The sequence below is a fragment of the Cervus canadensis genome, chromosome 10, assembly GCF_019320065.1.
Source record: "Cervus canadensis isolate Bull #8, Minnesota chromosome 10, ASM1932006v1, whole genome shotgun sequence".
In the NCBI taxonomy this organism is placed as follows: domain Eukaryota; kingdom Metazoa; phylum Chordata; class Mammalia; order Artiodactyla; family Cervidae; genus Cervus; species Cervus canadensis.
In genome coordinates, this window is record NC_057395.1 from 60,276,864 (window position 1) to 60,290,310 (window position 13,447).

Here is a 13,447-nt window from a genome sequence, read left to right on the forward strand (position 1 = left end):
TAAAATGCCCTTAATGGACACACCTGCCTTACAGGGTTATGAGATAATTCATTGAAGTTACATGGGTTGTATACATGAATTGTATAAGCTGTATAAAGTGCTTTGCACTTAGGTGCCTAACAATTGACCATTTTTATTGTTATTTCACAGAGTCTAGACAACACCATTTCTTCCCCCTGCCCCTGGGGAGCACTGGGTCCATGCTTCCCCAATCTGGACGTGCTCACAAATCCTTGGGGATCTGGTTAAAGTGCAGAGCCCCTCTCAGCAGGTCTGGATGAGACTTCAGAATCTGCATTGTTAACCACTCATGGTGAGCCACTGGGGCTGGTTCACAGACAACACTTTGAGTAATGAGACTGTAGAGAAGTAGTTCTCACACGCGAGGATCCTCTGGAGAGTTGATTGAAGCACCCACTCTACTGGATTCAGTTAGGCCTGGTGTGAGGCCTGAGAATCTGCATGCCTCACAAATTCCCAAATGGGGCAGTTAGGACTCTCCAGGGAAATAGAACCATTAGGGGGTGTGTGTGTATGTGTGTGTGTGTGTGTGCGTCTGTAAGGAATTAGTTCGTGTGATATTGTGGGGGCTGGTAAGTCTAAACTGTGGTGACAGAAAGCTCAGGCAGGATTTCTCTGTTACAGTCTTGCAGCAAAATTGTTCTTTTTCCAGAACCCTCGGGTTTTGCTCTTAAGTTGTCATCTGAATGAGTGAAGCTCACCCACATCATCCAGAATGATATTCTTTACTTAAAGTCTGCTTATTGTAGATATTAATCACATCTAAAAAACGTCTTCTTAGCAGCATCTAGACAAACGTTTGACCAAACAACTGGGCAGCATTGCCCACCCAAGTTGACGCATGAAATTAACCATCACACTGGGTTATAAGGGTGCTACTGGTGTGGGTGCCACACTCTGAGAACCAGTGGGCCAGATCATTAGTTCTGGGATCCTGTTGTTTGGATCCCTTTGGTGTGGAGAAATGTTAAAAAATAGGACATTGCCCTAAATTTGGAAATTAGAGGGAGAAAGCCCCTTGAGTCCCTCTATTCTCACAAGGCCTGCCTTTGTGACCCAGCCAATTATCATCCACTCATATACCAGACTTTTCACATCGTTGCTGTGGCCAGGCCATTGGGGCAGCGACCAGCCAGCCTTTCCCTCCAATGTCTCCTGTGCATGGTTCCCTGGGGCCTGTGAGCCTTCATCTTCCTCTTCAGTGGGGGCAGGGCAGTCTTGGAAGGAGAGGGTTGAGCTGAGTCCAAAGGGAGCAGACAGTGTCATCCCCTTCATGTCACCCTACTACATCCGCCTGCCAATGCAGGAGACACAAGAGATGTGGATTCGATCCCTGGGTTGGGAAGATTCCCCTGGAGGAGGGCATGGCAACCCACTCCAGTTTTCTTACCTGGAGAATCCCACGGACAGAGGAGCCTGGCGGGCTACAGTCCACGGAGTCGCAAAGAATTGGACACGACTTAGTGCACACATACAGGGACCCGTCTTCTCATCCCATCAGTCTAGTGTATAAATCACCTCAATCCAAACTTATTTCCACCTAAGCGCTCTCTCTCTCCCACTAGCCCAGGCCCTCTGGATTGACAAGGAAATGAACAGGACCCAGCTCATGGGGACCATGCTTGCTCCTCTAGCCTCCCTTGTGTGGCTGGGAGGACAGGTGGTAGGCGCTCAGGGCCCTGTCTGTCAGTCTCTCACTGTGTCCACAGAGCTGGTCTGACACTTCACTAAGGGCTGTGAGCATCTGGGGCGACCACTGGGCTGTGCTGGGCTTTGGGGGCCTCTGTCCAAACTACAGGATGGTAAAAATCGAGTTTTTAACATTTTCTCATGTGGGTTTACCCCAACCAGCGCTTCTCACACTTTTTCACTGAACTCTCCCAAGAGTTGGGATGTTTGGGATGGCAGGTAACAGAAAACCCCAACTCACAGCAGCTCAGACGAGAAGGCAAGGGTTCTAAACTATTCTCATGCCTGTGTCTCTGGAATCTGGTGAAATGTGGGGACCCCATCACAGAACAGGGTTTTTAGAAGCCTAGCATAGAGTGTGTCTGACTGTTAAAGAAAGCAACTATGTTGTAAAACAGTTACCAACTGTGTTAGTCCAGGTCCTCTGAGAAATAGACGCCAAGACAAGATTCAACAGGCCAGAGTGTGGCCTGTGGGACAAGGGGGAGGGAGCTGGGAGAGGCTAGGGGTGCTGATAACACCACCATGTCTGACCCCAGTGAGGGAGAGAGTGAAGGAAGGGTGGCCTAAGGGGAGCTCAGCGAGGCCCAGTGAGGCCTCGAGCCCAATTTGTTGTCAGAAGTCCCCTGTGTCCCAGGAGTGGGCCAGACTTCGTGTCCCTGCATCCTCGTCTCTGGCCTGGCCAGCAGGGCAGGGCTTCACTGCAGCACTGCAGTCAGAGTCCTGTGGGCACTTCTCACCAGACGGCCACAAACTATTAACACATTCCTTCTGCTGCAGGAGTATATGTGCTTTTCACTAACAATTAAAGAGAGTTTAGCAGCAGGCCCAATCGTTATCATAATTTCGAGGTTGTAACGAGTATAAGCAGTATTTGGAGACAGCTATATCAGCGACAGTTGTAATGCGATATGAAAATAACTGTGATTTCTTTTGAGAGCCAAGTCACAGGCCTGGCTAACACTGCTAGGATTTCATGCCTGCATTTATAATGGAAGGAAACATGAAAATCTGGTCATGGGTTAATGAAAATAAAGATGAAAAAATTTCCTCATTCAAATTTACAGACCCCAGGGAATTTCCTTTGATGGAAGGTCGTGCAAATCCAGGGGTGGTTTGTTAGGCAGTTCTACATTATCATCTACTCCCAGTTCAGTGGGCTGACTGCTCCTCTCAGTCACAACAAGGCTGCTGCAGCCCTAACTCACCTGCCTCACATCTCCACTTGCCACAGGAATAAGGGAATACCCTAGTTTTGTGTCCTTTAGAGGAAGACACAAATTCCCAGAAGTCGCCATAGCAGACTTCCCCTGGCATCCTGCCAGCTCACACCTGAATAAACCATGTTGCGGGGGCGTGGAACCACTGTGAGAGCTCAGACCTCCCCAGAGGGCAGGGCTGTGGGGAAGAGGAGACCCAAATGGAGTTCCCTTGGCAAGGAAAGAGAATGGTTGCTAGGGAGGCCACCAACCACATCTGCAACACCCACTGAATATGACCTGTGATGAATGGCCCCCAAGGGCATGGCAAGGGGAGGGAGGGGGTGAAGGGCTGTGAGTGGCTGCAGGTGATACAAAATCAAACTGGGTTCATTTTAATAACCCACTTGTATTGTTTTCCAATGAATAACATGAAAGTGAAAGTGAAAGTCATTCAGTCGTATCCAACTCTTTGTGACCCCCATGGACTGTAGAGTTCATGGAATTCTCCAGGCCAGAATACTAGAGTGGGTAGCCTTTCCCTTCTCCAGGGGATCTTCCCAAACCAGAGATTGAACCCAGGTCTCCCGCATTGCAGGTGGATTTTTTACCAACTGAGCCACAAGGGAAGCCCAATCAATAACATATCTTTAAATAAAAATACTATAAAAGTATTTTCCTCCTGATTTGTCAAGTAACACTGATGCTCCCAGAAGTGACACCATGTTTATCACCTAATTCTGCATGCTCCCTCACATTTTGCAGAAGCTGAGTGAGCCCTAGGCTTATGAAACACAGATTTAACCAGCCTGGATTTGTCACCTACAAGCTAGGTAACTTTGAGCAGAGGGCTTGGTCTCTCTGTTCCTTGATTTCCTTGGCTGCAAAATGGGGATATTAATGCCTACATACAAGTTTTTTGAAATGCTTTAAAGAGGTCATGAGTGTGAAATCTGTGTGCCTGGTTCATCGCTGAGAAATCTTAGCTGCTAACATTATGATTGTTAGGAACTGTTCCCCTAAATTTCGGTTTCCGTTGCTTCATTGCAAAACTCAGAGGCTTGAAACAACAGTCATCTCTGATGTAGCTCACGAGTCTCCAAGCTGGGCTTATGGCTGCTCCAGCATTTATCAAGGCAGCTTTACCGAGGGCTGGAGAATTCACTGCCAAGCTGGCTCACTAGCTCGGCTGGCAAGTTGGTACTGGCTGCTGGCCGGGAGCTCAGCCAGGGTTGAGGGCTGGAAGACTCAGCTGCCCTTCACATGGGCCTCTCCATGTGCCCTGAGCTTCCTCACAGCATGGTGGCTGGGTTCCCAGGGTGACCATCCTCCAAGAGAAGGCGTGTGGAAGCTGTACTGTGTTTTATGACCCACTATTGGAACTCACACAGGATCACTTCTGCTGTACACAAAAATAGCTGAGACAGTCCTATAGGCTCACACAGATTCAAGGAGAAGGGACAGCTATTTCTGCTCTTGACGGAAGGTGGAGGGTAATAAGGTTGTGGAAGACATATGGGACTGGGAATATCATGATTGCTTTTGGAAATGACAGTCCAGCAGGCTAGATATTAGATAATTTCCAATCTCAACCACCCTGATAAATCACCATGCAGGAAGTTTATTCTCCACTCTTTAGCATTCTTCCCTTAGGAGGACATCTTCTGGAATAGGCATGTCAGTGACAGCTCTGTCCATCTCACATTGTATAAAGAGCTTTTAACCAGCTGGGCCATGCTCCAAGAAGATGAGAGCGAAATGAGAATTTGCACAGGCTGGGTGCATTTATGCTGGAGAAAAACGACTCTGGGTCACCTGCTCAATGGCTGCAAATAATTAAAAAGGGCTCTTCTGGGGTCTAGGAGTCAGATTTGTTCTAGGAGGCCCTTGAGGCCAGTACCAGGCAGACAGAATTTTAGCCCAACACAGACTAAGCTGTGAAAGTCCATGAGGTCTGGATTATTGCTAAAGCATAAAGCCAAGCACACCTAGTGTATACCTTCTGGATGACTGCTTAATAGAGCTATCCTGCCATGGAATGGGCTATCTAGGGGTGGGGGAGGGTAGTGAGCTCCCTGGCTTTGTGAATGTGCAAGGTCAGGCAGGTGACCTGTAGAGGGATATCACAGAGGGAGCAATGTCTTTGGTGCCTCCTGCTCTGCATGATGTTAAAGATGCTCCCCGCCCCCCCCCCCAAAAAAAAGATGCTCCCAACCCTGAGACTCTGAAGCTTTAAATTATCCATTCTGGGATTCAGTAAAGGCAGACTGACTTCAGTATTAGCTGAAGCAAAATCTAATTAGGAAGGCAAATTGATTTCCAAAAAAAGAATTGGATGATATGTTCCCAGGACTGTTAGAAATGGCTTTTTAATTGTCTGCTCCTTTGTATTATTCATGCAATTGTGTGCCTTTGTGAACCAAGTCTCTCACTTTCCTCCCTACTTCCCTCCCTCCCTCCCGCCTGGCTTAACACCTTCTCTGTCCCAACCCCTTCAAGGCTGTGCTGGGCCAATCTTTGGGGACAGCTGGGAGGCCCACGAGGGAGTTGGAGACAGATAAATGCTGGGGAAGGGCCCCAGGTCCAAGGGCCCACAGGGAACCACATGGAGCTAAGAGCCAATCTTTCTACCCTGACCCCCACCCCAGGTAGCCCGGTCACAGGGGAAGGGCATCTTCCTCTTCCGGAGGCTGAAGGACATCATGGACTGGAAGAAGGTGAGCTTTCCTCTCCCCCTTCCTCCCCACACCTCCTTTGCCCCCTTGCAGGGATCTGGGGCCCCTCCTCCTCACCCTCAATGCTCAGAGGGCTGGCAAAGGAGCTCTGCCCACAGGCCTGCCAATGGGTGCAGGGTCTCTGGAGTCAAATTGCCCGGGTTCAAATCCTGACCTTACCACTTCCTAGCTGTGAGCTTGGGCAAGTTATTTCACTTCTTGATGCCCGCAATAAATCAGGATAGTAATAGTACCCGCTGAAGATGCGATGAGTTAGTGTGTCTAAGAGAACAGTACGCTCTTTTCCTGGGCCTCTGACTCATCTGGCTGGGGGAGTTTGGCTAATTCTTCCTCCGGCTCCTGGACTAAGCCTGAGGCAGCCCTCTCCCTGGCCCCCAGCCCAAGCCTGTCTTGGTCCAGGAATCAGTGTAATAGAAATGCTGGTCCCAACCCTGTCCCCACTGTTCAGCAGCTCTGTGGTCTTGGGGAAAGTGCTGAACCCCTCTGAACCTGAGAGATGGTAATGGTGCACCCGGGTGACGGGAGCAGGCTGTCACAACCCGCACCTACTGCGCTAGCAGGCTCGCAGCAGGGGAACAATAAATGAACTGCCATTCCTCACTGTGTGTCCCTGTTCCTCCCATGAAACTGTCAGGGCACCGCTGGGAAGAAGCTCACCAGCCTGGAGGCCCAGCCGGCCCGAAACACTGTCAATCCCTCTGGCAGCCATGTGAGTATAAGTAGGGGTGGCCCAGGACCCCAGAAAGAGAACTGGCTGCTTTGATGGAGAAGCATATCTTCAGGGAGGGGGTGATGGTAGGTGTAGACAATTCTGCCCTTGGGCCCAGATGACCTCACCAAGCAAGTAACATTTGCCCCGGGGCCTCGGTTTTCTCACAGGGTTACCGTGAAGGGGACAATGGGTGGGAAAGGGCTTTGCAGATGGTGAGGTGAAAAGGCCGGGAGTTGGGCTGGCTGCAAAGAATCAGCAGGAAGAGAAGGGAGAGGAATGTCCTTGGAGGCCTGCGTGGTGCTGCAGCAACACCACCAATGGGACTTTCTCCAGTCGGGGGAATGGTGCACGCTTGTGCCCTCTGATGACCTGACCACTAGTGACATGTTAATATCCGGACGCTGAAAATGAGGCTAGGGCAACTTGAAAGGCTGGACTTTTATTTCCTCTTTGACTATTGTAAAATATACATAAAAATTTTCAGTTTAACCTTATTTAAGTGTGCAATTCAATGGCATTAAGTACATTCATAGTTTTGTGCAAACTGTGTTCCATTTCTAGAACTTTTTCATCTTCCCCAGCTGAAACTTGTACCCATTAAACACTAACTCTCTTCTGCCCTGCCGCCCCCAACCCCTGACAGCCCCCTTCCTACTTTCTATCTCTAAGAATTTCACTACTCTCACCTCGTGTAAGTGGAATCAGACAAGATTTGTCCTTTTAGGTCTGGCTTTTTTCACTTGGCATGATGCCTCCAAGTTTCATCTGTACTGTCACATGGAATATCATTTCCTTTTAATCAATTTAAATATAAATGTACATAGCCACATGTGACTGGTAGCTGCCCTACTGGACAGACCAGATTTGGATTGTTAAATGCCCAGGCTCTGGGCCCAGCCTGTGTGAGACCACTTCCCAGCTATACCACCCATCAGCTGTGTGACCTTGAGCAAGTCACTCCCCCTGTCTGTGCTTCAGTTTCTCATCTGTAAAATGGTGATAATATTAGTACTTTCCTGACAGGGTTGATTTAAGGATCAGATCATATACCCAAAGTAGAGAGCCTAACACAAGGCCTCTTACACAGGAAATGCTACCCCCGCAAAATGTTAATAACAATTATTATTACAACTAGGACACAAGAAGTTCTGATGACCAGAAAGATGAAATTCCCGTGGAGAACTATGTAGCTCAGCGTTACATCGAAAATCCCTACTTGATAGGAGGTGAGATGGCCGTCTCTGCTCCCTGCCCTTCTACAGGATCGTCGGTCGGTTAGTCAGTCAACAAGCCTGGATTAGCAGCCAGTCACGGGCTCAGCCTGCCGCCAGGCATGATGAGATGCAAAGATGGAGCCCTGTCCTGCAGGGTCTTGACCGAGAGGGGCCAGTGCTCTGAAGAGGCCCCATGGAACAGCATTAATATCACTTGCCTCCTCTCACTTCCTCAGACATTGTCCTTCCTCAGGGACGTTTGTGGGTCTCTCCTCCGCCCCTCCCTATCCCAGTGACCCCATCTTCCCTCATGACTTTAATCACCACCCAGATCCCGTGACCCCCAGATTTCTCTCTCCGGCTAAGACCTTGTCCCACACCACAGACCCTGATGTCCCACACGCTGTGACATCCCCTTGAGAGCATCTCTCAGCAGCTCGAACCCAACAAGACTAAAATCTAGCCTTGTCCTCCCCTTACCATCTGGCTCACCCCTCAGTCTCCCTACCTGGGGACAGAACTGTCCCCACCCCAAGCCAGAAGGTGGAGACTATTCTGGAAACGTCTCTCTCTCTTCTCCTCCTACATCCGGTTCTCCATCAAGCCTCCGCGCAGCTCTTGAATTTCCTAGCTGGCCATGTCCATACCCAGTTCTGGCCACTGTCCTCTCCCTCCTAACTGATGCCCACAGCTCTGGTCCCCTTTGCTCCACTCCACACACAGTCCCCAGAGGGGTCAGACACCCCTCAGCGGCTTCGCATGGTTGTTGGAACAAGACCCAAAAACCGCACACGACTTGGCCCCTGCTGACCTCTGACCTCGTCTCCTTGCACTCTGCCCTTGGACAAGCCCCCTTAGTCCTCTCTGGGCCTCTGTTCAGGCAGCACCTCCTGCCCAAAGGCCCCGCCCACTCTGGGCTCAGCAGGCACCTGGCACCTCCTGTGGTTTTATTGGGATTCACATCGGGCCAGTCCACTGCCATCTCTCCCAAACCTAGCTTGGTGCTGGACACACCATTGGTATTCATTATGCCAATTCATTCTCCCCTTGCTTGACAGGCCGCAAGTTTGACCTGCGTGTCTACGTGCTGGTGATGTCGGTGAGTGACCAAGACAGGTGCTCTCCTCCAGGGTGGGGGAGGGGCAGCTGGCCCAGGGGACCGGGCAGAAGCCATTCTGGGGGCACCCATGTGAGCTGTCTGGTTTTTCCTGCCTGGGAGAGCCCAGGGGGTGATCAACGGATTTAAGCTTCTCCATCTCAGAGGCCCCAGTATCTGTATCGTCTCTGCCTTCCTTCTCTGTTCGTTCAGTCATCCGTGGTAACCACAGCCAACATTTATTGAGCACCTACTAAGTACCAGGCCCAGTATTTAGCAGATTTTCTTTCTTTCAGCCCTTCTAATTAACCAGGGAGGTAGCTTCTTTTGTTTGCTTCATTTTACAGATAAGGAGATAGATCAGACAGGTTGAGCGACTTGCTCAAGGTCACACAGCTGTGAGTGGCAGAGCAGGGATTCGGATCCTGACAACCGACTCTCTTAACCAAAGAGCTGCTATACTCCCTCCACCCATGCATTCGACAAACACGTAAACCTTCATGGTACAATATGCTGGGCATAGGATATCGGAGTGTCTAAGACAGGCTCGGCCCCTGCCCTCCTGGAGCTCACCGTCTGGCGGGTGTCACATGTGATGGTGGAGCAGAGGAAAGGCCCATTAATTTTGTTCCCTTCTGCATCCCTCCATCCCCACTCTTCCGCCCAGGAAGGAGGGGATCGAACCAGAGAAGGCTGATGTTTGAGCAGATTCTTGCAGGATGATGTGGGAAAGAAGGCAGAGCATTTCAGGTGGAGGAAACAGCAGGTGCAAAAGCCAGGAGGTGTGAAAGTGCTGGAATTGATCCTCCTTCCCTTTTCTCTCTCTCCATTCCTATCTCCCCCATAGTACATCCCGCTGCGGGCCTGGCTGTACCGGGATGGCTTCGCCCGATTCTCCAACACCCGCTTCACACTGAACAGCATTGATGACCAGTGTATCCTAGGATTCCCCCACCTGCCCCTGGCATCCTCCAGGCACCCTGCCCTTCCCGTCCTCTGGCTGGTCCTGAGATAGCTCATTCATTCCACAGATGTCAAACTCCGATCAGGGCATAGGAGATACAGCAGTGAACAAAACAGCCCTGGTCCCTTCCCTCGGGGAACTTACAGTCTTGAGAGGGTGGGGGATCCCCCAGTGACCTGAGGGAAACAGCCCTGCTATGCTCAGAGCAACTCACCCAAAGCTTCCCTGCTTGATCGTCATTTCACATTGATTCGATTCATAGGATTGTTGAGCCCCTTTGGAAAATGTTCACATCCCTTTATGTGCCTAGTCACTGACTCACTCATTCACTCGAATACAGTGCCTTTTTCACCAAATTGGCAGATATGAAAATTTTGATAACATGCTGGATTGGCAAGGCTAGGGGAGTATATACATTGCTGGTGAAGTGTCAACTGTACAACTGCTTAGGCAGCAATCTGGCAAATCTCTATCAAAAAACAAATGCACAGATCCAGCAATTCCCTTCTGGGAATTTATCCTACAGGTACACTCACAATATAGGATAGGAACAGAGAGGTTTAAATGTTATCCACTGCATAGCCTTGTTGTGAGAGCAAAAAATAATAGGAAATAACTGAATGAATGGCTCATTTATACAACAGAATACTATCCAGCTGGTAAAAAGGAACCAGGGGAGGTGCTTTATGTACTGATGAAATAATCTCCAAGAGGTATTGTTAATTGGAAAAAAAAACTAAGTGTAGAACTCTGTGGAAAGGACGCTTCCATTCATGTTAAAATGTATATCTCTGTATATATTTTTATCTGTGCATAAACATCTCTGGAAGGATAGACAAGAAACTAGAAACAGAATTTGACTTGGAGGAGAAATGAATGGGAGGGGACAGTGTTGGGGTTAGGCGGAGGAGATATTCCTTATATACATTTTTATACTTTTGACTTTTGAACTATGTGAGTGTATTATCTGGTCAAAATAAAAAGAGCAAACATTGTTTTTAAGACTTTTAGACATGAGCATCAGAGGAAAAGGGGTAAATGATCTAGAAATAAATATTTAGGAGATAAACCAGCAGGACTAGATTACCTTCATATGGAAGAGGTGGAAGCAGCAAGTGATGCTGCCAAGCTTCTGGCTTGAGCAATCCAGCTAATGCTTTTAGCCAATTCACATTGCTCTGCCTTAATCTCATCATTCAATTAAGTGTCTGTCCAAGGTAATACATTTGCATTCCCTGAATGTCAGAAGGGCTTAGGCCTTCCTGAGTATTTTCTACAATTTGTTTCTTTCCATTTAGCCAACTTCAGCATTTCCAGTATGTCTTATTTTGTGATGCTAACAAGAATTTGTCATATGCAACTCATCAAATTTATTTTAGGTTCATTTTTTGCCACCTCATTTCTTATTAAGGTTAGATGAGGGACTTCCTGGTAGTTCAGTGATTAGGACTCCATGCTTCCACTGTGGAGGTCACGGGTTCGATCCCAGGGAACTAAGATCCCACATGCCACGTGGCCAAGGAAAAAAAAAACCTAAAAATAAATAAAGTTAAACGATACATGTAAAGCATTTAGACAGTGCCTAACCCAGAGTGACTACTCAGTACACGTTATTGGTCCTCCTGCCCTCATTTTAAAATGTTTGTTTATCTCTAGGCACCATAGAGCATTATTAAATTGAGGCCTCTCCCACGGCTAGTTTCTGTTTAACAAGGCTTTGCTGTTTTCACAGTGAGTGAATACACATAATTTTCATCCCTTTGTTTAATTGTTTTTAATTTTTAAATATTGAAATATTTAAATTATCTAGAAAACTGCAGGAAACGCTGTAACAGAAATCTATGCATCTACCATCCAGATTTAGCAGTTACTAATATTTTGCCTTATTTGCTTCAGATATTACACACCAACTTTTAAAATAATAAAGCAACTTTGGATTGCAAAATAATAATATTAATATATAAAATTATTTAGCTGACTTTAAACAAATACACATATTATATATATAATTTACACACAATTATTCAAATACATAAATCAGATACACATACTCATAATGAAAAAATATTCACCTCAACACTCTAATAGTGAACAAGCAGAAACAGTTTAATCCACCATAGAGGGATGGTAAAATGAATGATAAAGTATTTCCATGATCCTGTGTAGCTGTTGAATACAGTGAGGTGGCTGAAATGTCATGGAAAGGTAACTACAGGAATTCCCTAGTGGTCCAGTGTTTAAGACTCAGTGCTTTCACTGCTGATGACCAGAGTTCGATCCCTGGTGAGGGAACTAATATCCCACAAGCATCCCACAAGCCATGCAGTGCGGCCAGGGGGAAAAAAAGGTGTCTACGATAGAATGTGAGGTGGAAACAGCATGTGTGTGTAGAACTGGGATGTGTTTACAATTCCATTTTTTGCTTTTACGTTTTTGTTTAGAAGGAAGTATGAAAGGAGGTTCACAAATCTATTAACTTTAAAAAATTTTAGAGGATTAAAATCAGGTCAAGAAACATTTATTTTTAACTTTAACATTTCTCTATATTATGAACTATTCTTGCAACTGATATGCATTACTTTAATAATAAAGATAATAAAACATTTAGAAGATATAGCCTTCATAATAAAAGTATAGCTCTTTGAAGACAAATCGGAAAATCCAGGAGAAATGTACAAAAAGGAGGAGGGAAGAAGAGAAACCTTTTCTAGTCACACTAGAAACAACCTTTTTGATGTATTTCCTCTGAAATTTTTGTTGTTGCTTACCCTTTTATATATGAGTGATCCTGTTAGGAGAAGCACACTGACTGAAACTGCCCACCCTGGCTAGGCACCATAGTAACAATTTGCATTTTACGACAGGAGGTAAGGAACACAGAACTTATAGTTCAGTTCAGTTCAGTTCAGTCACTCAGTCGTGTCCGACTCTTTGCGACCCCATGAATCACAGCACACCACGCCTCCCTGTCCATCACCAACTCCCGGAGTTCACTCAAACTCATGCCCATTGAGTCGGTGATGCCATCCAGCCATCTCATCCTCTGTCGTCCCCTCCTCCTCCTGCCCCCAATCCCTCCCAGCATCAGGGTCCTTTCCAATGAGTCAACTCTTCGCATGAAGTGACCAAAGTACTGGAGTTTCAGCTTCAGCATCAGTCCTTCCAATGAACACCCAGGACTGATCTCCTTTAGGATGGACTGGTTGGATGTCCTTGCAGTCCAAGGGACTCTCAAGAGTCCTCTCCAACACCACAGTTCAAAAGCATCAATTTTTCGGCGCTCAGCTTTCTTCACAGTCCAACTCTCACATCCATACATGACCACTGGAAAAACCATAGCCTTGACCAGACGGACCTTTGTTGTAAGCCACCCCCAACCTGAAGAGTTCAGGAAAGGTCAAAAGGAGACACCACATGCCCGACCACCTCCCAGAATCCTTCTCTCTTAGCTGAATAAGGTGTGCACCACCAGGAAGGACTCTGAGTCAGAATGACTGGCTAAAGACAACCCGGAAACTAATCCCATCACCATAAAACCCGAGACTGCGAGCCACAGAGCAGTTCTCCTGGGTTCCCTTACCCTGATGCTCTCCACCCGGGTGTCCTTTCCCAATAAAATCTCTTGCCTTGTCAGCCCATGTGTCTCCTCGGACAATTCATTTCCAAGTGCTAGACAAGAGCTCAGTTTCGGGCCCTGGAAGGGGTCCCCCTTCCTGCAACAATCCCACTAGATAAATATAACCTTTTTTTCACTGAACCTTATTTAAGTATTTTCCTTACAGACATTTTTTATTAGTTACAAAGTATTCCACTGAGT

At 47.4% G+C, this 13,447-nt stretch overlaps 1 protein-coding gene across 1 annotated transcript in view; it reads left to right on the forward strand.

Annotated features, from left to right (window-relative positions):
- Positions 1 to 13,447, forward strand: part of TTLL9 (tubulin tyrosine ligase like 9) — a 46,027-nt gene that overhangs the window by 19,053 nt on the left and 13,527 nt on the right. The window contains exons 6-10 of the mRNA XM_043478846.1: positions 5,558 to 5,626; positions 6,279 to 6,353; positions 7,492 to 7,582; positions 8,629 to 8,669; positions 9,514 to 9,601. Of these exons, the coding sequence (XP_043334781.1) occupies positions 5,558 to 5,626; positions 6,279 to 6,353; positions 7,492 to 7,582; positions 8,629 to 8,669; positions 9,514 to 9,601 (364 nt within the window). The remainder of the gene's footprint in view (positions 1 to 5,557; positions 5,627 to 6,278; positions 6,354 to 7,491; positions 7,583 to 8,628; positions 8,670 to 9,513; positions 9,602 to 13,447) is intronic.